At 44.3% G+C, this 27,485-nt stretch overlaps 1 protein-coding gene across 1 annotated transcript in view; it reads left to right on the forward strand.

The window, feature by feature from the left end:
• FRAS1 (Fraser extracellular matrix complex subunit 1) overlaps positions 1–24,939 on the forward strand; it is a 403,423-nt gene extending 378,484 nt beyond the window's left edge. Inside the window, 8 exon segments of the mRNA XM_027599032.2 lie at positions 234–384; positions 1,752–1,859; positions 3,083–3,242; positions 7,201–7,317; positions 14,631–14,797; positions 17,664–17,869; positions 19,035–19,181; positions 21,085–24,939. Coding sequence (XP_027454833.1) covers positions 234–384; positions 1,752–1,859; positions 3,083–3,242; positions 7,201–7,317; positions 14,631–14,797; positions 17,664–17,869; positions 19,035–19,181; positions 21,085–21,678 — 1,650 coding nt within the window. The 3' untranslated portion in view covers positions 21,679–24,939.
• Positions 24,940–27,485: the final 2,546 nt, after the last annotated feature.

The raw sequence follows: 27,485 nt of genomic DNA on the forward strand, positions 1-27,485 counted from the left end.
TTCTCCCTCTGCCTGCCGCTCCCCCTGCTTGTGCGCCCTCTCTCTCTCTCTCTCTCTCTCTCTCTCTGACAAATAAATAAATAAATAAAATCTTTAAAAATTTTTAAAAAATAATTATTGAATGAGTCAGTGAGTAAATGAGGGAGTAAAAATTGAACTGAAATGTCATAGCCATATGCCTTTTCATCCCAGGGAAGAAATAACCCTCTCTGTGCACACCATTTGCTTGGCAGGTGAGAGACTCTGCTCAGTCGTTCCTGACCATCCACGTGCCTCTCTATGTGTCCTACATCTATGTGACAGCCCCCAGGGGCTGGGCCTCTTTGGAGCACCACACCGAAATGGAGTTTTCCTTCTTCTATGACACTGTGCTCTGGAGAACAGGTATACTCATTAACATCTTAACTTTCCCTACCTTATGTTCAAGCAAGATGAAAACAAAGTAATAAGTAGTGACTTTTAAAAGGAGCTCCAGTCTTTATCCCATTGTCCTATATACAGTCAAAAGGAGGGCTGCCCCTCTAGGCCAAATGAATAAAGCGAAGTAGGTTGCTGTTGATATACCTTTCCTTTTCCAGGCACCTGATTCGAAGACCCTTTTGCTTAAACGCCATGAATCACACCATTTTTAACTAGGAGTGAATGAACATGATCATACTCCAGAAGGATACCTCTGGACCCCTAGTGGGCGGTATAGGAACCCATCGGTCACTTGCTATCCTCTACTCTGGGTCTAGCTATCTGGATTGAGTCTTTCATCCCTGGAGGCCTTCCAGCATCAGCATGTATGGACATGGTTCTTTTTAGGAACCACAGATCTCTATATTGGTGACAGCCCCTCAGCTGGGAGCTCACACCTTCCTCCTGTCTTCCCCAAGCCACCTTTTCCCACTGCTACCTCATGATGCCCCAAACTCGTCTCCCCCTTCTGCTGCTCCTCTTCTCCCTCTTGGCCTCCCTGGAGGTGATTGACTTGATCTGCGCTACTAAGCAGCTACAGGAATGTTCATTAGATAGGGTTTCATCTCTAGTAATGGAAAATACAGGCTTTTCTTCTGTTGAGGGCTTTGAACTCAAATCATTTGTTTTATATTTCTCATAGGAAAATAACTTCAGGAAGTTTTCACACTCTGGGTCAGATAATTTCTTGAGCTTTGGGGTTCTTTTTAAACGTTGTTTTTTCCCCTCCTTTGGTTACCCTTTAGTTTTGGGTCATACTGAACTCACTGGGCATCATGATTGTAATTACCCCTACGAAAGCCATGGTTTATTCCTGTCATGCCATATATGGCTGGCCTTCTACAAGCTAATCTTGAATCATCCATTGGTTTGAATATTAAATGTAGCCACCAGGACATTGCTTATGGTTCCGTTGAGTCATGAAAGCCATCCTCATGAGGAAAAGCAAATAGAGTCTGAGGCAGATGCACTATAATCACATCCTCGTGTAAAGTTGATAGTAAGAAGTTTAAGGACCAATTTTTTTTTGAGCTCTGGGCTAGGGCCCTGACTCTGGGCTCAGTGGCATTTTCAGGTATGAAGAAACTATGCCAAGGAGAAAAAACAAAACCAGGTAGAATGAATTGGTAAATGTGTCTAAATAGATTGTATGTTCATATGAATACGCAAATTTTTCTTAACTTACATTCAAATTACTGTGCAGCTCTACTTAGAGGTATCACTGGGACAACTCACATGTAGTTTACTCTCATTCCCTAACTTGGATGTTTTGTGTATGATCGCCTGCCCAGGAATCCAGACAGACAGCGTGCTCTCTGCAAGGCTTCAGATAATAAGAATCTACATTCGAGAGGATGGCCGTCTTGTCATTGAATTCAAGACCCATGCCAAATTCAGAGGTAATATCAGTGCAGTTTTTTCCCCAATTTTTTTTTTTATTAAGAAACATTACAGGGGCACCTAGGTGGCTCATTCGGTTAAGTGTCTGCCTTCAGCTCAGGTCGTGATCCCGGGGTCCTGGGGTCGAGCCCCACGTTGGGCTCCCTGCTCAGCGGAGAGTCTGCTTCCCCCTCTCCCTCTACTCCTCCCTCCTCCCGCCTGTGCCTGCTCTCTCTCTCTCTCTCTCTCAAATAAATAAAATCTTAAAAAAAAACATTATAAACATAGACAAAAGGCAAAATAATAGAACAGTGAAAAACAAAGTCAACAATTGTTAACATTTTGCTATATGCGTATGCATCCATACACACGTGCATACCCAATTTTTGGTACCACATTTGAAAACAAGTTGCAGACTTCATGTCAGGTTACCCTAAATACTGCCCTAGACGTCTCCTGAGAACAAAGACATTCTCTTACACATCACAGTGGTGTCACTACATCCAAGATATTTAAGATTGATCCAATAATATCTAGTTCCTATTCATATTCTGTTGTCCTCTATTGTCCTACAGATGTCTTTTCCATTTGTTTTTATATTGTTTTATATTTATTTTATATCTGTTTATGTAAAAGGAACGTGGATCCAATCAATATTTACATATTACATTCTGGCTGTTATGTTAGTCTCTTGGTCTAGAAGTCTCTCTACTTTTATTTATTCATGACACTATATGACTGCATTTTTAATGAGTAGAAGTGTCCTGCTGAGTAACCTTTAACTTTTCAATGATGTTTACAGTTATCTCCTTCCTCTGAGGACTTGAGTGGCTTTAAATGTATTTCTTTTTTATCTGAAACTGATATTTCTGTTTATAAGCTACCAAGACATTTCTGCCTCTAAGAAACATGTTTTTTGGAATTCAAAACTAAGTGTATTTGACATTCATTGTCACATAAGGGCCCCTGTTGTTATGAATATGCCCGCACCCTTTTCACAAGGAACATTCATGTTGTTTATAAATATATATGACCATAATGACCATCATGAGTAGGCTGATAGACTGGGGTGAGTTGCCATGCTGTCCAGCCAGGGTGGAATACATTCTAAGGTGTGAGAGGGTAGGTATAACCTTAGTTGTTCGGTAGAAGAATATTAATTCGGTACTAAGGCTTTAGTAAGGGATTCATCTCAAGGATGATAAAACTCACAACTAAGTGTGTGTGTTTCCCCTTGAAATAGGACAATTTGTGATGGAGCACCACACCCTCCCTGATGTGAAATCATTCATACTGACTCCAGACCACTTAGGAGGAATTGAATTTGACCTGCAGCTACTATGGAGTGCTCAGACTTTTGATTCTCCATATCAACTCTGGAGAGCCACAAGCTCTTATAACAGGTGAATACAGGATGGGGTGTTTGGGGGAGATCTGAAATGGTCTCAGTCTCTTTCAGAGGCTTGGGAAATACGGCTTTTTTTTTTTTTTTTTTTTTTTGCAAAAGTTAGATTTCCGTTGTTAAGGGGGGGTAGAAATAACCCTTTGACAAGTAGAGAGAGAAACAAAGTAAGTCAGATCAGCTTGTGCTGCGTAAACGAGGAAGTAGTTACCCTTATTGCAAGGATAAGACTGAGAAGGCTGGATATCACTTCTATTCGCATCCTATTGGCTAGAATTTAGTCACGTGACACATCTACCTGGGAAAGATGTCTAATTAAAGCCTTAGTGGGGTACCTGGGTGGCTCAGTCGGTTAAGCATCCTTGGTTTCAGCTCAGGTCATGATCTCAGGGTCATGAGGTTGAGCCCTGAGTCAGGCTCCACGCTCAGCATGGAGTCTGCTTGAGATTCTCTTCTCCTCCCTCTGCACCCCCCCCACCACGCTCATGCCCTCTCTCTCTCTCAAATAAATAATTAAATCATTTTTAAAAATCCGTAGTATAATAAAAAAATTTCAATCCAATCACTACAACCAGTTTAAAAATCCAGGATCTCTGTTTATCAGATCCAGATGTCACCCCTTACGGTCCAATCTTCTGTAAAATAAATAAGATTTATTTCTCTCCCACACCCAAAATAGAGGTAGAATAAGAATTGTTAAATATGTAAAATATCTCATTTGTGAAGGGGAGGAATAGGAGAAACACAATTAAAACTGTTACCATAAAAAGGATAATGAGGCAACCAGGAGTCCATCATAAATATTATTATCCTCATTTTATAGATCATGAAATTAAGATTGGTATTTAGCATGAAATTCTTGTTCCAGCTTTATAGTTAAGAAATAGGTTGTCTTAAGGATCATTTTCAAAAAGATTTCTTTAATTGTGAATTTTTGGTTTTATATCAGGTATTTTTTTTTAAATAATGATTCCTTTGAAATCAATATGTAATAATCTTCAAAGGCTATGCTTCCTAGAAGCTCAGGAGATTATACGCATACTTTGTCCTAATTTATAGACATGGAGACTGTCTTCTTTAAATCCTCTGCTGATTCCCCACTGCCTACTGGATGAAGTCCAAATTCTTTATTCAAAGCCCATACCCTCCTCTCTAGCCTCATCTCAAACCCAACCTTCTGAACCACATTAAATAGCTCACCAGCCCCTGAACCCACCAGCCCGTCTGTACCTCCATGCCTTTGCAACTGCCTCTGCCCTTTCTGCTCTTTCCCTCTTGCAGACCTTGAACTCCTCTGAGGCAGCTCAAATACTCAAATACCAACCCCTCGGCGATACCTTCCCTGACTCCCCATGCAGTGCTAGAGGCCCCTCCTCCTCTTCCCACCTTGTTCCAGCTTCTACTGAACGTAGCTCGTTATATTACATGCTGTAAGTAGGGTCCCATTTTCCACTAGCTTGTGAGCTCCCCGAGGGTAAAGGCATGCCTGATTGATCTTGAATCCCCAGAGCTGCAGCTTGTAGCACATGGTAGGTCCTAAATAAACATCCCTTAGGAGCTTACGTTTGTGGTAAGGGGTTAAGAAACTATAGCTAAATGGCAACGTGTAGAACAGCGTCCAGTATGCTGTGCTATGTGCTCTGCGAGAGGCACCGAGTGCGGAGACCATGGCTGTTCGGGGAGGACCGGGGAGCTGTACAAGGCTTCCTGGAGGAGGTGGGGCAGCTCGTGCTCCATGTTGCACTATGAGAAAGGTCTAGTTCTCAGAAAGGAGAGGGGGAGACCTACAGAATTAAAAACCTGCATCTAGGGATGGCATATTTGCAGGGATCGTGAGGAAATGGACCTAAATCATATTTAGGGATGAGAAAAGGAGGACTGTGGGCTTGGGAAGCCATGCACTTTGTCCTGCATTCATTTGTTCAACAAATAATTTAGTGAGCATTTACTGTGTGTTAGGGAAGGTTCCGGGCACTTGGATGCATACGTGAACAAAATAAAAATCCACACAGCATTTACAGTAAAGTAAGAAGACACAAAAAGGTGGCCATAATAAACAAGTATAGCAGAACATGTCAGAAAGTGGGGAGTGCCATGGAAAAATAAAGGATTTATTTTTTTTAAGATTTTAGTTATGTGACAAAAAGAGAGAGAGCACAAGCAGGGGGAGAAGCAGGCAGAGGGAGAAGCAGGCTCCCCGCTGAGCAGAGAGCCTGATGCGGGACTCGCTCCCAGGACCCTGGGATCATGACCTGAGCCACCCAGATGCCCCGAAAAATAAAGGATTTAGAGCAGTCTGTAAGGAGAACCAGGAGTCGGGGGACACTGTGATTTCAATTAGGATGTGCAAAGTAGACCTCAACAAGAAGGTACATCTGAGCAAATACTTGAAGGAGGTGAGGGAGTTCGCTGGCAGGGTTCCTGAATTGGTAGCGTGTCTTGCATCCTGGGGAACAGTGAGGAGGCTGGTGTGGCTGGAGTGGAGTGAGCAAGGGGGAGGAGGATGGGCGGGAAGGCCAAAGAAGTAGGGGGATGGGGTGGGGCCCGCACGCGGGACCAGTGCTTGGACCTTGACATTTACCCGAGAGCCACGGCAGGGTTTGAGCAAGGGGAGCGGCATGATCTGGCCCATTTGAAAGCAAGAGTTCCGGCATGGGCAGTTCTGCCTGCCTAAGTGTTTCTATTAATCATGGGTTACTATTCACATTATGCATGCCAATTTTCATGTAATTCAAATATGACGTATATGGTCTCATCTGCTGGCCCAGGGTTTGGAGGAAGAGAGGGCTCATGGAGGAAAATAACAGACATACAGACTGTCAGGAAGGGGCTTAGAAACTCAGCCCTGAAAGTTTGCATTGTTTGTCAAAAATCATACAATTGTGGAAAAGGCAAAGGCAAGCCAGGTTTTTAGACCATCTCACAGTTTCCAGCTTGTGCCATTCCACTAAAATGACCCCAGGATGTGTCATATAAGTTTTTATTTGTTTATTTATCTAACCAAATCTTTGCTATCACTGTATGAATGACTAGATAAATACAAAAGAAATGGTCAAAAAAAAACCCCAAACATAGCAAACGTGAGAACTGTCACAGATTGCTCACAACAGTTATAATTAAGATTCATAACCTTGCACTTTCCATTCAGTGGATGGCAGCCTCCCAAGACTCTTAAAGAATCTTCCTGAAGTCTCTGGCTGTCTGGCTGTCTTCCAGGCAGCCTGACAGGGCTGGGGCTGCTACTTGATGACAAGTGTGGGAAATGAAGTAGGTGAGGGTACAAAGGCTCCCTGCTCTTGGTGTCTTAACCTACAGAATTCTGTGATCCACCACAAGTAGGGAAATTCTCAACGCTTAGTCTCCTATGAGAAGAGAGATTGTTCTTCAGCTCCGTGATGGGCTGAGCCCGTAGAGTTTGGAAGAGGAGCCCGGAAACCAAATGCTAAGGAAATGGGGATGCAGGTGCTCTCTGGAGTAGGGTGTCCTTTAGCCCTGAGGCATTTGCCACCCGCGGTCAGCAGCCACTGACGTGTCCACACCTTAATAAGAATCTTTTGCAGTCGAGAATATGTTGAACAGGGTGTCCATCAACAAGAAACCGTAAACAGAAATTGTCAAACAAGTTTCATGGAAATCTAAAGGAAGTGGCCAGTTCTGTTTTGTCTTCACTTGAGCCTTTTAGGTTTTTATAAACAGTGTGCCTTTCTCAGCTTTTCTCATGAAAAGGACTAGAATAGGATAAAGGCAAGTAGCTCTATTGAACACCTCTGGATAACACCCTGACAGTTAAAATAACCAGTGAGGAATTGCTGAAGACTGTGTTTGCAGACCCGTAAAGTCTGTAGATGCTGAGCACAAATACCATCCGAAAGGTGTTTAATGAAGTCAGTGTGTTTCTGGGTGAGTAAATAATCTATAAAATGTCCCCTCTAACCACAGTGTGCTCTGCATGTTTCCAGGAAGGACTACTCGGGGGAGTATACCATCTACCTGATCCCATGCACCGTGCAGCCCACACAGCCGTGGGTTGATCCAGGAGAGAAGCCTTTGGCCTGCACTGCACATGCCCCAGAAAGGTAGGGAAATGTGGCAGATCCTCATGATGTGTAAATTCACCTCCTCGCTAAAACGCATTTGTAATGGCAAAATCCGTTCTCGTGATGCCTTCATGGCCATTCGCAGGCATGCAGAGTGGCAAAATGTTGAGTCACCTGACACACACATTCCTGGCTCAGGTCAAGCAAGGCAACACTCTACCTTCTTTCAGCTTTCATAACTATAAACAAGTATCCTTTTCATGGTCTGTGTTGTGCTGTGGTTTTCAAATTTTTGTGCTTTTTTATTGGTGATCTCACCGTTTGTAACAGCTCCCAAGCATAGTGCTGAGGTGCTACCTAATACTCCTAAGTACAAGAAGCCTGTGACGTGCCTTAGGTCACATAGACTTTCTTGGGCATAGGTCTTAAGTGCTGTTGCCACGAGTTCTATGTTAACAAATTAACAACATATTAAATAGGTGTTTTAAACAGAAACATGCATAAAACGGGGCTAGGTATTGGTCAGTCAGTGAATATGTTGTGACCAGAGGCTGCAGGAGCTCTACCCTGTATTTGCCCTAGGAGCAGTGATTCAGTATTCACTGACTCAGCATTCACTGTGACTTTATAGAACATACTTACCACGAATAACAAGAATCAACGCAGCCTGTACCCACCTCAGACCTGAGACTGTCCACATTGTGCCCTATGTTCATTCATTCAGCCAGTGTTAATTCAGCTCTTATCGTGTGCTTGGCTCTGGTCTAGCATGGAGAGTATAGCAGAGGATTAAAGGTAACCTCCGCTACCTTTAATAGCACAAAGATAGTGCTATCTTTCTAGGAGCTGGGCAAAGTGAAGAGAAAACTTCTTCTTTTTAAAGATTTTATTTATTTATTTGACAGAGAGAGACACAGCGAGAGAGGGAACACAAGCAGGGGGAGTGGGAGAGGGAGAAGCAGGCTTCCCGCGGAGCAGGGAGCCCCGTGCGGGGCTCGATCCCAGGACCCTGGGACCATGACCTGAGCCAAAGGCAGACACCTAACGACTGAGGCACCCAGGCGCCCCGAGAAAACATTTTTAAGAGAGGATGTTGAGGACAGAATCTGACATTATCATGAAGAGAAGACAATTTGGAATGTGACAGTCAAATTAAGAAACTGAGAATGGGCCATTGGATTTGGCAATTGGGAAGTGGTTGATGATCTTGACAAAGGGCAGGCTCGGTGGACTGAGGGGTTAAAGCCTGATCAGACCACGAGAGACAGAGGAGAGAAAGTAGAGATAACAGGGATAAACTATGCCTAAGGTGTTTTGTTATAAAGGATGTCAGAGGACAGGGACAGTAGCTAGAAACATACAAAGTCAGAAGAGGTCTTATTTGTGTTTCAGAGTGGAAAATATTTCAGGGTGTTTGTATACTGGTGGGAGGCACCCTATTGGTCTATTAGGTGAAATGTACTGTTGCAGTAGAACAAGGGGAAGTCAGCTGAGCCAAGTCTTTGAGTCGGGTGGGGATAGATCCAGCACAACAGGGGAAGGGCCGGCCTTCACTAGAAGCCTAGAGCCTTCATCCAGTGAAAGAGAACGGCATGCAGAGTGTGTGGATATAGGTGAGGGGAGAATCGGTAGATTGTGAGGACAGGGATGACAAAGTAGAATCTGATTAAATCTGTTTTCTCCATCCAATGAGAAGCTGAACATTAACCGGAAGTAAGGACCACTGAGGTTTGGGAAGAGAGGAGGGAGTGAGACAGTCATCTCAGAGAGTGGGAAAGTGGGTGTGCTAGAGGGTTGCCGACGGCAGCTGATCGGGCAATGCTGAGAGCCCGTTGAGTTGTTGTAAAATTGCCGTATCACTGACAATAAGATAAACTGCGCATACTTAAGGTAGATAGAGTTTAATAAATTCTGACATATGTATACACCCATGAAACCATCACAGCCAACATAGTGACTATATGCATTTCCTCCAAAGGTTTCCTCATGCCCCTTGGTAATCCCTCCCTCCTACCCCACCCAAGCCCACCCCTTTCTCCAGGATCCACTGATCTGCTTCCTGTCGCTACAGATTAGTTTGCATTTTCTAGAAACTTATGTCAATGGCATCATACGGTATGCATTCTTCTCTGACTTCTTTCACTGAGCATGATTATTTGCCTGTTGTGTGTAACAGTAGTTTGTTCCTGTTATTGATGAATTGTATTCCAAGGTACAGCTATGCTGCACTTTGTTTATCAGCTCATCAGTTGGTGGACATTTGGGTTGTTTCCAGTTTATGTCTGTGAGAAATAAAGCTGCTATGAACATATATATACAAGCCTTTACATGGACATATGCTTTCTATTTTCTTGTGTAAATACTTAGGAATAGAATGGCTGGTTCGTACGGTAGGTATATGCTTATTAACTTTTAAGAAACTGCCAAACTGTTTTCTGAAGTGTTTGTTATATGGAACAATGTGTGTACCTTCCCACCATGAGTGTGTTGGTGTTCCAGTTCCTGGTCAAAGTGGTCAGGGAGGTCCCGTGTGATTAGAGAATTAATGAACGGAGGTAACAGAAGGGTGAGCTCAAAGTCAGGGGGTGATACTTAGAAAGGAAGGTGCTGGGAAATGAGATTTGGGGAGGTGACACATAGTAGGACCATGAAGCATGAGTGGGGTCGACAACAAGCTCTTTGGAGGTGAAGATATCAAGGAACTGAGAGCTGAAGGGTATTAGATGATTCATCCATGTGGACATTGAAATCACCAAGATTGATGGTAGGAGTATGGTAGTCAGCTAAGTGAGGGAGGGAAAGTGACCAGGAAAATGGTAGTTGGCTGCAATAAGAAGGAACAGAGGGCAAATCATCAGGTGAGATATGCTGGGAGATTTGTATTCACCTATTCAGTTTTTTTTTTAATTATGAATATTATGTTACATAGAAGACCATATATAATGCCTATATAAAACCTTGAGTAATAGAACATTATCTGATAAGAATTGCAACTGCATGAGTGAGTATCTCTTGGGCTGGTCTACTGATGATAAAATGAGTAATAACAACTACTGGGGATATTAATGATCACATATGGAGTGCAGACGCTGTGGGAGACTCTGTACTAAGCTCTTAACATTTACTTCTCACTATAGTGTTCCCCCACAAAATTGGCACCGTTATTTCCATTTTATAACCAGTGAAAGTCGGAGTCAAAGAAAAAAAAAAGAACTACGGGGCGCCTGGGTGGCTCAGTCGGTTAAGCGGCTGCCTTCGGCTCAGGTCATGATTCTGGGGTCCTGGGATCGAGCCCCTCATCGGGCTCCCTGCTCGGCAGAGAGCCTGCTTCGCCTTCTCCCTCTGCCTGCCGCTCTGCCTACTTGTGTTCTCTCTCTATCTCTCTGTCAAATAAATAAACAAAATCTTAAAAAAAAAAAAAAGAACTAGAACATTCCCAGTACCTATACCCTGAGTACCCCTCCAGTTGCACTGTCTTTTCCACCTTTCCACCTGTGTAACCACTAGACTGATATTGGTACTTATCATCCCTTGTTTTGGTTTATGGTTTACCTCGTATTTACTTCTGCATGGTTTTGCATGTTTTTGAGCGATATAAAAATGTCATACTGCACAAATTCTCTCTGCAACTTTTCTTTCTTGCTCACTGAATCACTTCTTGATTCATAAGTGTATCAACATTTGTGTTGATTCATGTAGCTGTGCTTTGTGCCTCACTGCCTTAAGGTATTCATTGTGGGAGTATTCCACAATTTATTTGACCATTCTGCTTGGCGTAGAATTCCACATTCTGTTACGAAGAATACTATATGTGTCTCTGAGCGTACATATGTAAGAAGAGTTTCTCCAGGGTAGGTGCCAGACCTTTTTTTTTTTTTTTAAGTCTTTTGCCATTCGAAAATGGCAAAAAGGAGCAAAAAGACACCAACACATCTCTACCCCTGGTGCTGTGTGGGTCTGGGAGGCTGCAGAGGGAAGACTGTTGTTGAGTCAGTTTACTGAGGCTTTAGGGTTGGAAGTTTTTGCCTTACATCAGGGAGATCGTTACTTGTGGGGTCCCTGTTATTTCCAGGGTGACTTTCCGTAGGGCCTAACCCTGCTTATGATCGTCTATATGGCTCCCTAGGGATGCGGTAGACCTGCAACACAAAAAATAAAATCAAGACTGACTCAGGGAATTCAGACTTAATTCAAAAGAATTGTGTCTCCTGGGGCGCCTGGGTGGCTCGGTCGTTAAGCATCTGCCTTCGGCTCAGGTCATGATCCCAGGGTCCTGGGATCGAGCCCTGCATCGGGCTCCCTGCTCGGCGGGAAGCCTGCTCTCCCTCTCCCACTCCCCCTGCTTGTGTTCCCTCTCTCGCTATCTCTGTCTCTGTCAAATAAATAAATAAAATCTTAAAAAAAAAATAAAATCAGTTGAGATATTCTTTTAAAAAGGAAAAAGAATTGTGTCTCCTAGAATGCCTGTTTTTTGAAGTCTGTCAGACCTTCCAACCTTATAAATCATCATCATCATCTCTAGTCCATTGTTTGTTCTATTTAATCAGTAAATATTCATTGAATATCTTAGGTGTCAGACACTACATGGAATCTGGTAATACTGGGATCAACAAGAAAAACCTGTTTTGCTGAGTCCGCTAAATGAGCTCTTGGTGCCACTAATGGTTATATCAAAGTTGTCGAAGCAGGGTCAGCCCTAGCTTGTGTGGGTTGCTCCTACGCTCCAAGTTCCTCCTATACCCCAATCCTCTCAAATCTCCCCACTGAAGCACTTTCAATTAAAAGTAAGGAATGGTCGGAAGGACTCTGTTGCAAGTATAAAGCACTGCAGTTATCACTCATGCATTATCTTTTAACAAATGTATGTGTCAGAAGCTTGGCCAGCAATGAAGATAAAACAGTGAGCAAATAGATATGGGCTGTGAGTCTATGGAACCTGTAATGGGTGAAGCAGCCTTCGACCCAATTTACATTTAAAGTCACTGTATTTAAATAAAATATCAAATCATGATAAGTACTGTGAATGAAGAGTGCACAGTGTAATGAGAACAAATGATAAGGGGCGCCTGGGTGGCTCAGTCGGTTAAGCATCTGATTCTTGATTTCAGCTCAGGTCATGATCTCAGGGTTGTGAGATCGAGCCCCATGTCTGCTTAAGACTCTCTCTCCCCCTCTGCCCCTCCCCCTACTCTTTCTCCTTCTCGCTCTCAAATTAATTAATTAATTAAATAGAGACAGAGAGAGAGAGAGAGAGAGGGAACAAATGATATGGGATTTGACCTAGCCTGGAAGGGAGGAGAAAGAGGGTGAACTGCCTAGACACTGTGGTGTTTGAGTTGAGATCTGGAGGATAAATAAGAGTTAACTAGGCAAAGAAAGGCAGACAGAGGAGTGTTCCTGCAGAATGCCCAGCAAGGTCAAAGTCAGGAAACTTCAGATTCATTATCACTAATCTCAAGTCAACCCTCAGAGCTTCCCAGCACAAAATAAAAACAGTTCCCTAACCACTGGCTTCACTCTCTCACTCTTCTCAACTATTTTATTCCTTCCCACTCAGATTGCTGTATCTCCCCCATCCTCACCCTCAGCTGATTATCTTGTGTCCTATTTCATGGAGGACACAGAAGAAATCAGAGGAGAACTCACCCAAGCTCCTACCATCATAGCTACTCACTCCCTGCATCTGCACATACCGTATGAAGGAACAGTCCTAGCTCCTATTCCAAGCCAGCCGCCCCACGTGTGCGCTGAAACCCAAATCCTCTCATCCGGCTTTAAAAGAGCATCTTATAAGCCATTCTCCTCTCTCTGTGAATCACTCCAATCAGCATTAAAAACATGTAACTTCTCCCATCTTTAAAAAAAAGTCCTTTCTTGACTCCATTTTTCCCTCCACACCCATTTTCCCCCTTGTACTTCAAGTTGTCCCTCAAGAGTTGCCTGGACTCGCAGTTTCCAGTTTAGCACCTTCCATTATCTCTTGAGCCCACTTCAGTGAGGCTTCTGCTCTCATCCCTTCACCCAGCTTGATCTTGTCAAGGTCACCAATGACTGTGTCTTACTAGAACCAGGGGTTGAGTCTCATCTTTCTTTGTGCGATGGCTTTACAACAGTTAACAGTTCAGTCTCCTCCTTGAAACAGTTTCTGCACTCAGCTGCAGTGTCATGCTCTGTAGGCTTTTATTCTGCCCACTGGCTTTCCCCTCACTGTTTGCTCTGCTGGTTCCTCCTCTTTTCCATTGCCTTTGAATTTGGAGCACCCTAAGCGCCGTGCCAGCACCGTCTATTCTGTCTCTGTTTTCATGTGGTGGTCTCACTCATCATTCGTTCCCAAGGTTTTAAATACAAAGGAGCACCTTCAGGCCAGGGCTCACCTCTCACATCCAGACTTGTGCATCAGATTGACTGCTCTGCCTCTCCACCTGGCTCTCCTATAGGCCTCCCAAGTTGAACATGCCTGTTGCTGAATCCCTCCTCTTCCTCCACCAAATCTAGTCCTCCCACAGTTTTCCCATCTCAGGTAAGGGTAGCTCCAACCTCCTAGTTTTCCTCTCCCTGAGGCCTTCTGTGACCGCCATATGTAAAATTTCCAGCTGAACCTCTTCCTAGCATTCCCTTTCTCTGCCTCGTATTTTTCTTCATCACCTGCTTCCTTCTCCTGTACTATACGTTTTTGAACTTATTTATTAACCGACTCCCTATGGTAACATATCGTCCCTGAGGGCATATGTTTTTCTGCTCTGCTCACAGATGAATTCCCATTACTAGAACAATGTCTATCACATAATAAAAGCTCAGTGAATATTTGTGGAATAGTGAGTCCCAAGGCAGTAGAAATATGGAATAGAGAACATGTCAAGAGACCTAAAGAAGGCCAGTCTGGCTGGAGGAGTCCTTATGTGCCAGAGGCTGGGAAGAAAAGAGCAGATTCAAAAGACCAAGAGAGAAGGCCAGGGAGGTTGACGTAAGGAGTGAGGCAAGAGAGTATTGTTTGGCAGTGTCTTGAAGAGTGGGACATCATGTTTGGATCAGGTTGAAAGAGTCAAAGTTTCAGAGCAGGCAGATCTGGGAAGGAGAAGTCTAGGCAGGGCACTGTGGCGGTGAGCCCTTCAGCAATCAAAGAGCAACCGTGGGGACCTTCAGAATGAAAGGGCTAGGAAAAGCAAAGAGTACAAAAGACTTCTAAAGATGAATTAGGTTATTTCTCCTACCCGCATCTCTTTCTTCAGTGATTATTTAGCACCTGCCGCAAAGCACAGTTCACAATCCTGAGAAGGGCGGGCAGGGAAGACAGCCTGAAGTTTGCAAAGTGGACCCTGCTCTCAAGGAGCTCTCGTTTCTCCTGCATTTAGATTCCTGATCCCCATTGCATTCCAGCAGACCAACCGCCCTGTACCAGTTGTGTATTCGCTCAATACCGAATTTCAGCTCTGCAATAATGAGAAGGTGTTCCTAATGGATCCCAATACATCTGATATGTCACTGGCAGAAATGGATTACAAAGGGGCCTTCTCAAAAGGTAAGTTGTTTCCTTCACCTGCAGAAAGAGACTGTGGCTAGACTTGAGATGCTTTAGAACAGGTCTTTGGACTAGCATCTCTGCTCGTTGGCTTTCGGGCAACTCTCCAGTGAAGATTCTCCTGGGTTTGGTTCTAGGATAGCCAAGATTTAGTCCAAGGAACAGACCCATATCCTTCCTTCATGTTGTGTCAAAATAAGATCACATATTTGGTACTGTAACGATTGGCAGTGTGGTACTCTGGAAAAACTCTGGTCTGAGTGGTAAGAAGACTAGGGTTTCCAACCAGATTCTAACATGCTGTCTGACTTTGGATAAGTTGCTTTATCTCTCAGTTACTCAGAGAGAGATTGCAACATGACCCTCACTACCTACCAGCCTCAAGGTTGCCAAATGTCTGTGCACTCTCCATCATGCTTTCTCTACTAGAAATGGTTCCTCTGCCCCCTGCTCACCCCAGACATGGTTTCCTTCACGTTTCAAAAGGATAGCCCTTTCTTCTTCAGGTCTCTACTTAATTGTTAACCGCCTCAAAGAGGCTTTCCTTGACCACACCACACAATTGAATATAGGCCTTCATATTTTTCACTTTCACAGAACATTATTCATTTTTTATAGTACTTCTCACAATTTTAATATTGTATAATATATATTACATATTTCTTTCCTTGTTGCCTCTTTCTACCACTAGACAATGAGTTCCACAAAACCCAGATATCAAATTTGCACACCAGACCACCATGCCTAGGTGCCTAATAAATGTTGATTGGTTGAATAAACGAATTAGCCAATTATCTGCCTTTGTTCTCTCAATGGCCCCTTCTGCCTTTTTCTTACTTTAACCTTCTCCTCATATCTGAGCTTTTTCTCTCATCCTAAAAACACACTCAGGTCCTACCCATAACAGAAAAAGCAAAGCATCCCTCAGCCCTAACTGCCCTTCAAACTTCAGTCTGTTTTCTCCTTTTCTTTTCTCTGAGAAACTTCTTCAAAGAGTGAGCGGTGAGCACACACTGTCTCTATGGCCCTTCACCTCCGTCCATCTGTCACAGTCTGGGTTTGTCCCACCATGCACAACTTAGAACTCTCTTTAGTCAACGACACCAAATTTATGGATTTTGACACTTATTTCCTGTTGGGTTTCCTTTGCCCCAGCCTCACCTGACACAGTCTTGCTTCTCTGGCCACTCGTCACTCTCCTGCCCTGGGTCTTCATCCTCTGCTATATCCACGTTATTATCCCCAGGTTCTGTGCGTGACTCCTTCTGGTCTTACTCCCCTGCAGCCTCTGGTCATCCCTGTGGCTTGGCGCATCCCTTTGCTCTGAACTCCCTGTTCTCCTACTCCTCCACAGCCGTTCCTTAAGAGTTGACTTCACCCTGATCTCTCCGAACGTCATTTCTACATTTCCACATGTGGATCTGGAACCACCAAGCTGCTTCAAATGGATGTCTTTCAGACACCCAGAAGTATCTAGAATAGGACTTACCTCCCTCCTACCACATCCGCTGCCACATTGACTGCATCATCATACTCCCGGTGCCCCGGGCGAAAACCTCAGGATCTTCCTCCTCTTCTCCTGTGCCTCCTGTCTATCATTAAGATCAGCAGAATCTGACTCCCAGACATTTCTTGAGTTCATCCCATGCTTCACAGCTCTATTTTAGATACCTGTCTCTCAAGAGTATTAGCATAGCCCCTGACCCAATCTCTGCGACTCTAGGCTTTCTGTCTTTCCTCCATTCTCCATGTTTCTGAAGCCCCGATGTGTTGATGTCACACCCCTGCTTCCAGTGTTCCCCATTTCTTACCGACGTCCAGGCTCCCCAGCACCCTTAACCTGTCTTCCCAGGGGTCTCTCCTGCCAGAGCCTCTAAACTTCCTCCTCTCTAGTCACACTGACCTACTCAGTGCCACATAGCAAATGATCTGCATGACAGATTTGTGCTCAATTTCTCATCCTCCCGTGTCACAGATAGGAAACCTTGGACACGTTATTTAAAATGAGGATAATAATTGAACCTATCTCTTGGGCTCTTGGGAAGAATAAATAAGATAGTATAAGGAGAGAAAGTAGACGTAGACGTAAAGAAAGTGCCATGGCAGACACTAAGGAGACAGTAGCCACACCAGGACTCACCTTCCAGCGTACAGTATTTTGTGCGTGGACTTTCTTTTGCCTAAAATGCTCTCCCCAGTCTCCTACCTCAAATGCCTACTCATGTTTTAGGGTATTGCTCAAACATTATCTCCTCTTTAAACCTTTCCATACCTCTCCCCAGGCAGATCTCTGTGCTCAGCTATGTGCTCATGTAACATTATGTACCTTCCTCTATTGTGGTTCCTAACGGTATCGTGTTGTGATAAGGGTGGGTTTAAGAGCCCAAGTCCCTTGACTTTGAATCCCACCACCACTACTTCCTAGCTTTGTGACCTTCAACAAGTCACTTAACCACTCAGCGCCTCAACTTCTCACGTATAAAATCATGAGCACTACGTGAATTCTTACGTGGGGAGAACTTAGTACAGTACCTACCAAATAGTATGAGTTTGATAAATGTTAGCAATGTTATTTTTAGCAATTGGTTAGGTTTTATTTCTGTCCTCTCAGCTGCATCTCACTCACCTTTGTGTCCCCTGTGCACAACAGAGTCCTTGGCATACCTTAAATGCTTAATTAATGTTTATGGAATAAAAGAAACTATAAATGAATGAATGAGTATTTTAAGGGCACATGGAATCATAGAGCTCTTCATAGGGAGGTACTTTTGACTCTAAGGGAGTGTGTTAAATCCTTTCTACCCTTGATATTTCTTTCTCTTTAATCTTAAAGTCTGACCTAATTAATGCCTCTCAATCTTTCCAGGTCAAATCCTTTATGGCCGAGTACTTTGGAATCCAGAACAAAACCTTAATTCTGCTTACAAACTCCAGCTGGAGAAAGTCTATCTTTGTACTGGCAAGGATGGCTATGTGCCTTTCTTTGATCCCACGGGGACAATTTACAATGAAGGGCCGCAGTATGGATGCATTCAGCCAAACAAACACCTAAAACACAGATTTCTGCTGCTGGTATGCTAACTGTTAGTGTTAAACAGCTGACACCCAAGTTGATTTCCTTAGCTATGAATTCCGCCTCAAGCAGACGGAACCCCACTCTTGACGGTATTCTCTCTATCCGTATTGCTCTTGTTGTTTCTCTCTAATCAGCTAAATGCTAGCACATATTGCCAAATGTGATGGTTACAGTGGGTAACAAGACAAGCTGTTATTAACGTCCCGGGAAAAGGAAAGTTGAGGCCAGTGTTTTCTCAGAGTATGGACCCCGCATATCCCCGATTCTCTTTCAGGGAGTCCACAAGGTCAAAACCACTTTCATAATAATATAATGATGCTTGCTTTTTTTTTTCCCCCCACACTAATTCCCTCATGAGTGTAGAAGTTATGAAAGGTTTATTGATATGGTTTCAAATTCCACATTGTAATTAATCTTTCAAAAATACCACTTATCGAATTTGATTCAGTATCAAAGAGAATAGCCTATTCTCTTTTCTCTTTGAAAAACTATATTTTTCAGATAATTGAAAAAGGTATGAAATCATTTCTCCCTTTTTCAACTACATATCTGTGTGAGGCCAGATTTTCTTCATATACTTCAGCCAAACTAACATATCGCAACTGAGGCAATATAGAAGTTATGAGAATCTAGTTCTTTGCAGAGATTTGCAAAAATGTAAAACAATGCCAGCTCTCTTTGAGGAGCTGGGGGTGAATATAGGTATTTTCTCTAAAAAAATGTTACTTATGTTAACATGCAGTGGGTTTTTCATTGCCACTTTAAAATGAATTATAAAATGAGTATTTTCTAATTTTTCAGTGTTAGTTTAAATAGAGTAAATCTTGATAGTTATAAATCATGTAAACATAAGACTTTTGGGGTCCTTGATTTTTAAGTGTGTAAGGGGTCCTGAGACCAAATGGCTTGAGAATTATTTGTCTAGGCTACCCCACTCTTTGAGCTTTGAGATCACAGAATCCACCAAGTGTCCTTCCTTGAAGAGAGCAGTGGGTGCCCAGAGGCAGTGGGTGACTTAAGGAAAGGGCTTTCACAGCACACACTCTCCTGACCCAACCCAAGGCAGGAGTGGAGAGTACCTTTCTCCTCCCAGTGACTGCCACCTGCCGGGTCAGTGGTTCTATTTTTCTAAACCTTTCGTTTCTTTTTCTGAAATTCTAGGACCGCAGTCAGCCCGAAGTAACTGATAAGTACTTCCATGATGTGCCCTTTGAGGCCCACTTTGCTTCCGAGTTGCCTGATTTCCATGTGGTCAGTAGCATGCCAGGTGTGGATGGATTTACCCTGAAAGTAGACGCACTCTATAAGGTGAGTGTGGTGGAAAGAGTAGAAGCATAGGACCAAGGCCACTTTAAAAAGTTACAAAAAGGAAGATGACATTATCTGTGGGCTGTCAGTCTCTTTTTATAGCATTCTTGCTGGAGGGTCTTTTTTATTGGTGTTAAGCTTATCATTCACCCCCATTTTTTTTAAAGATTTTATTTATTTATTTTAGAGAGAGAGAGAGAGAGAGAGAGAGCGCATGAGCAGGGGGAGGGGCAGAGAGAATCTCAGTCAGACTTCCCTGCTGAGCACGGAGCCAGATGCAGGGCTCGATCTCACAACCCTGAGATCCTGACCTGAGCAGAAACCAAGAGTCAGATGCTTAACTGACTGCACCTCCCAGGCGCCCCATTCACCCCAAATTTTCACCACCCATCCCGATAGACCACAGCAATAATAAAGTTCTTTAATTTGCTTATAGTCACTTGTCATAGTGTGAGTCAGGGGTGCATATGGTACTCTGGATTTTCCTGAACTCTTTTGTATTGCCTGCCTTTTTGGCTCTATGCTACACCAGCTGATTTTCACAGGCATGTGGAAAACATTTAACAAAGTCATAAATACAGTACAACAATTTAGAATGACAAGAATTACTAGTATTTGATGAGCAAAAATACTCTAAGTCCTGTAGTAAATATGAACTTCCAAAATCAAATTCCACTTCTTCCTGTCTTCAAGTAGTAATCCATGACCTTGGATTTCAGAACTGTCGCCATTGCTCAGAAGTTAGTTCAAAACCATGGAGGGTTTCAATGGGGGCACAGGAAATGGCAATAAAATACTTGATGACTTAACCGCTCAGGGGATGACCCAGGAAGTGTTCAGATTTAGGACATTTTTGTCATGTATCTGCATATTATGCACAGAGTAGGTGTTTAGTGGATATTTGTTGAATGACTCTAGCTGAAGTTCATCAATAATAGTAAGTTAGCATAACAAACAATTGAAGGTCACTGGGAATAAACATGATTATTAATACTTCACTGCTATCAATAAAGACTGACAATCCTGAGTATTTACTTAGCTAAAGAAAAGATGAAAGATAAATTCGTAGGGCTCATCAAAAGGAATGAGATCTTGCCATTTGCAACGACGTGGATGGAACTGGAGGGTGTTATGCTGAGTGAAATAAGTCAATCAGAGAAAGACATGTATCACATGACCTCACTGATATGAGGAATTCTTAATCTCAGGAAAGAAACTGAGTGTTACTGGAGTGGTTGGGGGTGGGAGGGATGGGGTGGCTGGGTGATAGACATTGGGGAGGGTATGTGCTACGGTGAGCGCTGTGAATTTTGCAAGACTGTTGAATCACAGTTCTGTACTTCTGAAACAAATAACGCAACATATTTTAAGAAAAAAGAAAAAGAAGATAACAGGAGAGGAAGAAAAGGGTAGTATGTCAGAGGGGGAGACGAACCATGAGAGATGATGGACTCTGAAAAACAAACTGAGGGTTCTAGAGGGGAGGGGGGTAGGGGGATGGGTTAGCCTGGTGATGGGTATTGAGGAGGGCACATTCTGCGTGGAGCACTGGGTGTTATGAACAAACGATGAATCATGGAACACTGCACCAAAAACTAATGATGTAATATATGGTGATTAACATAACAATAAAAAAATTAAAAAAAAAATTCGTAGGGCTCTTCCATACACAGGTAGGAAAACAGAAAAGAGTGTGAGTAGCTGGCCCAAGATGACCCTAATTTGGAAATGAAATAAAACCTATATTTGGTTCAATTCTTGACTCGTAGGCACCAACCACTGCTAAAGCTTTCATTGAGACCATTTATCAAGGCTCACGGTCATTCCGTTTCCCTCACGAAGAAGTGGTCTGTGGGCCACAGTGACATGCGTGCTTTGTCTCTCTGTCTCCCTCCTCCCGCAGGTGGAAGCAGGACACCAGTGGTACCTGCAGGTGATCTACATCATTGGCCCTGACACCATCTCAGGGCCCCGGGTCCAGCGCTCTATCACGGCGCCTCTGAGGCGCCACCGAAGGGACCTGGTGGACCCCAGTGGCCGTCTGACCCTTGACGATTCCCTCATCTATGACAATGAAGGGGACCAAGTCAAGAATGGCACCAACATGAAGTCCCTGAATCTCGACATGCAAGAGCCCATGGTGGCCGCTTCTCTCTCCCAGACTGGGGCGTCTATCGGCAGTGCCCTCGCTGCTGTCATGCTCCTGCTTCTGGGGCTTTTGGTGGCTTGTTTCCTTGCCAGGAAATGCCAGAAGCAGAGGAAGAAACCGCCCACAGAGGACATTCTGGAGGAATACCCTCTGAACACCAAGGTGGATGTGTCCAAGAGGAGCCCAGACAGGGTGGAGAAGAACTTGAACAGACACTACTGCACTGTGCGGAACGTCAACGTCCTGAGTGACGCCGAGGGGTCTTATGCCTTCAGAGGGGCTAAGGTGAAAAAACTGAATCTGGAAGTCAGAGTTCACAACAACTTACATGATGGAACGGAAGTGTAACGGAGGAGACCTGTGTGTGTTTTTTTCTAAAATCATTTTTATAAAGACAGGGGTCAAATACTGGTATTTTTATAATCTTGCAGTTTAAAAAGGGAAAACTATAGCTTTGAGTGGTGGAAGGCACACATCACACACATCAACTCACAACTGAGCTACCTCATTAAACAAAGAACCACTGAGACCCCAGAGTTCTGGAGCAGAGGGCTTTCGGGAGAGCTCTTGAATAGTGTCAGCAGGTACAGACTGCTCCTTCTGTAAGGCTGGTCTTAGAAAGCACGTATTTCAGTATTGGCCAGGGCTTAGACTTTCCAGCTAGCTAATGGAGCTCAGCCGACTGGGGAAGGTGCACTGGCAGGTCTCTGGGTCGGGGGGTGGGAGGGGGTGCTGGGGGGACATTGGTTTCCTCCCCCACCTCCAGCTTTCTTCTACTTGGGCTTTCCCTGGGCCTCTGGGCAGCAGAACTTGGATTGCTGATGCTCCGATTCCATTCAAAATCCTGCTAATCGACACAGCCTGTATATTTGCTCATTGTATCTGCTTGACAGCTTGCCCGCCATGGCCTCTAACTGTCCTTTGCATTCCCAGAGCCTTTTCACCTGGGGGTTTCAAAGTGCTCTAGATGAGAGCCTTGTCCCACAACTTGCGGGAGAAATCGCACAGCTCCCTACCAGAAGTCTGGCACAGCGGAAACCGCCGCCTCCCCCCCCCCCCCCCCCCCCCCCGCCCCACAGAAGGGCAGACAGAGAGAGGAGGGGCCTGACCCTATTAGTGATGCATGACCCCCTAGGCCCAGGGGGATGTCCTTGTGCCCCACTGGTTTACACTGCACCAAGGACATGTCAGGACATCCTCCCTGACAGAGAATGCTGCAGAACAAGGTCAGCGCACCTGGCCTTTTAATTCCACGCGGCCGTGCATGCTTACAAAACCCACCACGCTTTTCTGCCACCCCAGGCTTTGCCCAGGCCAATAGCAGACAAACCTGCGTACTTTGCTAGCTGCGAGTTTTGTATTTTGCTAGCGTTTCAGAAAAGCAAGGGATTCATTTGAATAAAGCTAATTAGGAGAAAGCCCCGCTCAGAGTGAAATCTGAGTTAAGAGATGCCAACTAGTACTCACAACAGATAAAGTGTCAACGCTCACAGCAGATGAAGGCGCCGATCCCAGGACAGGTTTTCAGGGATTTCTCTTTCCGGGGGGTTCTTTTCTGGTAGCTCAGGCATTTATTTTTACCACATCAGCACGTGACAAGGCCATAAACACGTGGCTTTAAAATGATTCAGTGTTCGAATAGCAGCTTCGGGATTTTGTACAAAGTGTGCACACAGCTTGCTTTTGTGTTTCTTTTTCGTTTTTTGCCTGAGTGGCAAAAACACAAGCATGCGTGTCGTGTTGTTTTGAAATGCAGGCACAATTTCATCACCGAGGAGTGAAAGACATGTTCTCCTCCTGCCGTACGGCGCACCGCAGCCACCGAGCCAACATCAGAACGGCACGCTGTGTCGTCGTAGTAGAATGACCCAGGCCTTGTGAGGACATCCCACTCTGCAAACACCTTGGTTCTAGAAGGCTAGAAAGAGTGAGCCATGAACGGTTTTCAGCATCTCTACCAGATGCCAAGCTCTTGAGAAGAGGACCTTGTGAGCCGTGCCTTTGGTTCCTCAGCAGTGCCTTGCACAGAATGAGCACTCCAGAAATATTTGTTAGGTAAACAAGTGAATGGTGGCGTGGTTGAATGGTAGAGGAATCAATTCAGGAAGGGGAGGTGAGAGACATTGGTGGCAAGATCGCATGGGCAGATAGGAAAAAACAAAAACAAAACTGCCTCTTCTGCTTGGATTATAAGTAACCTCATTGGAACGACGAAGCACCATGTGGCATAGGCATGAATCTAGCAGTGGTCTTAGGACGACTGAACAGAAAAAAATCAAAAGAACATATTAGCCAGAAGTTGAAACTGTGAATCAGCCTCCAGAGCAGGACATTTAGAGGAAAGTCTGACTTAGCATTCTGAGGTGAGTGAAGTTTTCAGGAGAGGCTGGAATGGGGTGAGCCCAGAACCCGAAACTCCTGACTGGGCACGTGCTCCTTGAGACCAGCTTGGGCGGTGTGGGGCAGAACTTCTGTGTCAGCCTCGGGAGCATCCAGAATTGTGTCTCGTGGCTGGAGAGCTCATCAGCCCGGTGTGGAATCTCCTCCAGAACAACCTGGCAGGTTAATGCTAATTCTGCGAGGACAGGAAGCCTATCATTTGTGGAGCAACTTTTGATTTGGCCCGTTCTTTATCCCTGTTCCCACTTGCCGGAACACTTCCACACTAAAGCGGCACCGTTGCCTTTGCTCAGATATTCTTCGTGCATATCCCTTCCACTCCTGCCAAGGAGGACACATGCATGGGGAGAGTGAAGGTAAGTGCAGAGTGAAGCTAATGCAGGAAGAGATGGAGACCGAGACCTCCGAGTGCTCTCAGCAGCTTCCATGTACGTGGTCTTGAGCGACAAGGACAGCATCCGGGGAGGACCATGAGACCAAGAGCTCTCTGTGTGAGAGGAAAGCCTGGGACTCTTCCCACCTCCCTCCCTTCCTGCTCTTCTCCCCGACTACGTATACTTTTTCGAATGCTGGTACTTCTTCAGTGGATGCACACTTATTAAATAGGAAGTGTTGGGGGGGGGAAGCTGAGATTTACTCCTTTGATACAGTTTCTCATTTTGTTTATGTTTTCTGTTTCATAGCAGGAATCCGATAATTTGGTGATCGCTGCAGGATTATATTTCAGTCAAAGCCCTCCTTTTCAATTTCTCTAACTTGCTCACTAATGCCTTGTGTGTGTTTTACTAATCTTCTATACCATGTCATTAGGTCAGGAGGAACAAGAAGCCCTACGGGGTTGCTATTTGCTCTCCCCCACTGGCTGTGAAGTTTGAAAGCGAGGAGTCTGCGACTTTTTTCTGCCTCGCTGTCCTATTATGGTCCCCGGGCCTCCTGGAGGCCGCCTGCAGACCCGCGCCTGGATGTGGAAGTCGTGTTGGAATGTGTTTGCACAGTCTTAGGACATTTAGTTTCAGTGTCCTGTAGGTGTTCATTGTTCTTGGATAGGACACACATGCTCAGACTGAGTGAAACATTTGTGGTGCTGTCAACCTGATTTCTTGACTCAAATAATCTTTGTATTTCTAATACCAATTTGTGTGTTATGAATTTCTGATTTCTCCAATAACATATGCCACTATATAAATTTGTATTAATAAATGACAGTCTGGTTGCATTTTTTTTGGTCATGTTCTTTTTAGATTACTCCTCTCATTAACATAAGACATCACCTTTGAGATGGCAAAATCATTCTGAAAACTGAGGCAAAGTTCTTTGGAGAAAACCTGCCTGAAGGGGTTGAATCTAAGACAGGCACACATGGACCGAGCTATGAGCCAGATGAATAAGAAATTACACAGCCCCAGATCATCTTAGCTCATCTTCCGCAAGTAGTTGAAACCCCAGTACGAAGAGGAATAATTCAAATCTCCATGCGTGATACAATAAGATGATTATTTATGCTGTATTTATTACCATCAAACCCTCTTGGAATCCTTGATGTAGTGTGAAAATGGCTAGGTTCTTTTATGCACTCACAAAAATTTATGAAGTGTCCCTAACTCACCCTGGAGAGACAACCAAGGCTCAAATAAGTTGATTGGCGTGTGAAGGGGCAATGGCACAGTCAGAAAGCAACTGAGCCCCAAAGTCTCGGCGTTCTGTGAGCCTGGCCATGGGTGCCTGTCCCCCCTGGGGAGCTGCTTGATACATTAAAACAAAAACAAAAAAACAAAAATACTGCCAGCGACATTGACCAGCTGAGATCTGTTGGCACCTTTTCATGGCACATTTGCGAGCTCAGCAAGACTTGAGAAAGCATGTTTTCATAAAATCTGGGGGAAAGGAGGCCACAACCCTGCTTGGGATTTCCGTAGATACTACTGGGACTTGGTGTAAACTTCACTTCCTTGCGGTTTCCTGTGATTGTCTCTTGCCCAACAGCGGAGCTCTAAGCCCCAGAACACATCTCTCTCTGGCTCCTAGAGAAGCTGTATCAGGAGCCAATCTCTGAATCATTAGGATTGCCTATGAAAAATTTTCCTGAGACCTGAAATTTCATAGGCATGAAATTTAGAAAACTTGGGGGTGAGTGGCAGAAAATGAGTTCTCACTGAGATTTTGCAACACCTCACCGACGAAGGTTTTGAAGAGACGTTGTGGGAACAGGAGAGGAGACGATACTGAGAATATCTCACCAGGTTCAGCGCCATATAATTGTTGACTTTGTTGGTTAAAAATAGTCCAGTATCAGTTGTTTTATATGTCTCAGCCTAATATTAAAATGCCATGATCGCATAATGGATTCTGGCCCCAAATGAGCCTGGGAGAAGTCTAACTAGGAGTCCTTTAGAATGGTGTCCCGAGAGTAGCTACTCGTCCAGGACGCTCCCAAGTAATACATCAGGCACGTCAGGCAATCAAGAGCAATGACTCCTTTATGTTTTCTGCCTCATGCGGTCCTCATGACAGCCCTAGGACATAGTCATAGGTCATTGTCCTGGCTGATTTTCTTTGCAAGTTCCAGATGAAAACCAGGATTTCCAAGTCTTGGCCAGAAGGCCTTCATGGGCACAAAGTGGTGTTTAAAAATGGTCCAAAGCTCCTATAACCTGGATTTAACGCTTGTCAGGAAAACTGTGGTCACTTGACTTATACAATAAAATAGACCCACCCTGCAACTTTCTCTAAAACAAACGAACAGAAAAGCTAGCAGTTTTACCCCTGACTCATTTTGGTTTAAGGCCACCAAGTTCCAAGACCAGTTAGTTATGAAAGTTTACTAGAATCCCACTCTCTGGGAGAATGTTCATAAATTGTTAAAAACCAGTTCCAATATGTCTCCCTTAAATATCCCTCACTAAGGAATGTGTCCGGAATGAACCAATGGTCAGTACTAGTGACTCCCAAAAGTCCCTTTGCTGCTTATTCTCTCTCCACACTGAGCCTCTGCCCTGTTTGTGCTCTAGGAAACTGACTTTCCAGAAATGATTCTCCAAGGCTCCCTTGCCCTTGGCTTCTGGTTGAGATTGGCCAAATGGAGACACTGGTAGAAGTTAAGGTGTGTCTACCCCTATCCCAACCCCCTTCTCCCCACTGCCTTGCTCCGTGTGTGGTTCTGGTTGGTTCCCTACGGAGCCACAGCCCCTCTTCCACAGTCCAGTTCTCAAAAAGTTCTAACAGCATCCCTCCCTTGCCCTACAAGTATAAAGGTAGTAATGATTTCATCCTGTTCCTAGCCCTAGGGGCTTCACCATCAGTGTGGATTCCTTTAACTTAACCCTGCCTACCCTCTGTAAATAGTCCCTTTTTATTTTTTTTAAGGTTTTATTTATTTCAGAGAGATTTTTTTTATTTCAGAGAGAGAGAGCATGAGTGGGGGGCGGGCAGAGGCAGAGGGAGAAGCAGACTCCCCGCTGAGCTGGGAGCCTGACGTAGGGCTTGATCCCAGGACCCTGAGATCATGACCTGAGCCGAAATCAGAGGCTTACCAACTGAGCCACCCAGGCATCCCTGTAAATAGTCCCTTTTTAAAACTCTTTCTTTAAACCCTTTGAGTATGCTATTTCTCTTCTGCCAGAACTCTTATATAGTCCTTAAATTCAGTGCCATTTTGGCTATAGTTTTCAGATACATATCAAAGACAAACACTTGAACTCAGATCGTGTCTTTATTTTAAATTTGTCTATTGTTATCAGCAGCATGCTGATAAATGT

This window comes from Zalophus californianus, chromosome 2 (assembly GCF_009762305.2).
Source record: "Zalophus californianus isolate mZalCal1 chromosome 2, mZalCal1.pri.v2, whole genome shotgun sequence".
Taxonomy (NCBI): Eukaryota; Metazoa; Chordata; class Mammalia; order Carnivora; family Otariidae; genus Zalophus; species Zalophus californianus.